This window comes from Frankliniella occidentalis, unplaced genomic scaffold (genome assembly GCF_000697945.3).
Source record: "Frankliniella occidentalis isolate FOCC.00 unplaced genomic scaffold, Focc_3.1 Scaffold283, whole genome shotgun sequence".
NCBI classification, from domain to species: domain Eukaryota; kingdom Metazoa; phylum Arthropoda; class Insecta; order Thysanoptera; family Thripidae; genus Frankliniella; species Frankliniella occidentalis.
The window spans coordinates 138,602-140,194 of record NW_026267409.1 but is presented as its reverse complement, the minus strand read 5'-3'; the positions used below and the strand labels follow the sequence as shown (position 1 = coordinate 140,194).

At 55.2% G+C, this 1,593-nt stretch overlaps 1 protein-coding gene across 1 annotated transcript in view; it reads right to left on the bottom strand.

Annotated features, from left to right (window-relative positions):
• Positions 1–598: 598 nt before the first annotated feature.
• The window catches only part of LOC113204903 (proton-coupled amino acid transporter-like protein pathetic), a gene marked incomplete at its 5' end in the record, with an annotated part of 19,700 nt that continues 18,705 nt past the window's right edge, over positions 599–1,593 (bottom strand). The window contains 1 exon segment of the mRNA XM_052273567.1: positions 599–982. Coding sequence (XP_052129527.1) covers positions 732–982 — 251 coding nt within the window.

The following is a 1,593-nucleotide window of genomic DNA, read 5'->3' as shown; positions in this document are numbered from 1 at the left end:
GCGCTTCACCCCTTCCCCTCGCTCCATCCGGGCTGCTCATCACCCATATCGCTGGTGGCGAAAGGGTGGGGAAAGGGAAGGCGGCGGGCGGGGGGAATGCTGCGGGCGAATAGGCTCAGCTCTCTCGCTAATTTATTCGCAGACAGCCGGGCGGGTGCGGGGGAGGCGCTGTGCCGGTTATTATTTACAGACAGCCCCGGCGGCCGTGGGGGTCTGCAGCCGAGTGAGTCGCGGAGCCCCCCGGCCCCGGCCGGCTGGAGAGCGTCTGCAGCGGGGTGAGCGCCCGGCTGGGTAGGCAAACCTCCGCAGGCGAGTGCATCGTGTTGCCTACGCCGAGTATCGCAGGCGCTCCGTTGGACGCCCGGCGCCCCCGGCCCCGGCCGGCGACGACGTCGTGCTAGCCAAAGGAATGAATGCTGCGTGCCCGACTCAATTCTGTTTTGTGCGACACTGGGTGAGATCTTACGACAGTCCCCAAGACTGTCTCTACCAGAGGGCAGTTCTACCTCTGCAATAAGGGCCAGGCCACAGAAAGCTCGGTTTAGACACTTCCTTGTGACGTGACTGTCTCCAACCAAAGGTAAAAAAAAAAAAACACTTTCAGTTTTGAAAGAAAAGTGTATTTTTTGTAAAAATAATAATGTTATATTAAAAGGTAAAGTATATAAAACACGAAATATAATATTAAAAGGTAAAATATATAAAACACGAAGTATAAAAAAGAGCCAGTGTCACGCCGCCTGTGGCTCGGTGAAGTAGGTGTCCATGATCTCGAGCAGGGCGCTGTAGGTGCCGGCCAGGAGCGCGACGAGCCAGAAGAGCATGATGAGGACGTCCTTGGTGACGCGCAGCGCCGAGGCGGAGCGCCAGTGCACCACCAGGTCGACCAGGGCCGGGAACAGCAGGCCCAGCGTGGAGAAGCCCACGGCGCCGACCAGCGCCAGCACGGGCCGGAGGTTGGGCACCACCAGCGCCACTACCACTGCAAGCAGGAGGAAAGGACACTTTCAGAAAGATTTTCTTGAACCAACACAAAAAATATTTCCGGCCTATTATCCCACAAAATCAACGATTTTTTTTTGTTTAAAAACTTTATTCCCATACGAATAAACGAGTCGAGCTGCGACGCTCACTCGTATACATCACGCATCAGTATGCACGATGATCATAACGGGGAATAGAGGAGCTTTGCAAAAGTTGTATGTATGGAACTGTTGAGAGAGGGAGCGAGAGAGAGACCCAGGATAAGGAGACCTTCTTAAAAGTGCACTTGCGCGTGAAAAACATTTCCGACTACACCGCCGCTCCGTCGGCCAGGAGCCCGGCGCAAGTTGAGTGCAGTCGTGCTGCGAGCTACCAGCAGGAGCGAAACCCGAGCAAAAGCCCCCTCCCCTCCTCTCCTCCTCTGCTTCCTCCCAGCATCCTGCACCGTGCCGCTGCAGCTTTACATAAAAAGTTCTCTTTATTCCTTTTGATTGTTTTTCTTCTCCTTTTTTCAAATTTCCCCCTCTTTTTTTTCATCTCTCCCTCCCCGCCGGCGTCTGCTTCGCCATTCAAAGGCTGTGGCCCGAGTGCCGGCGGGGCGTGGCGGGG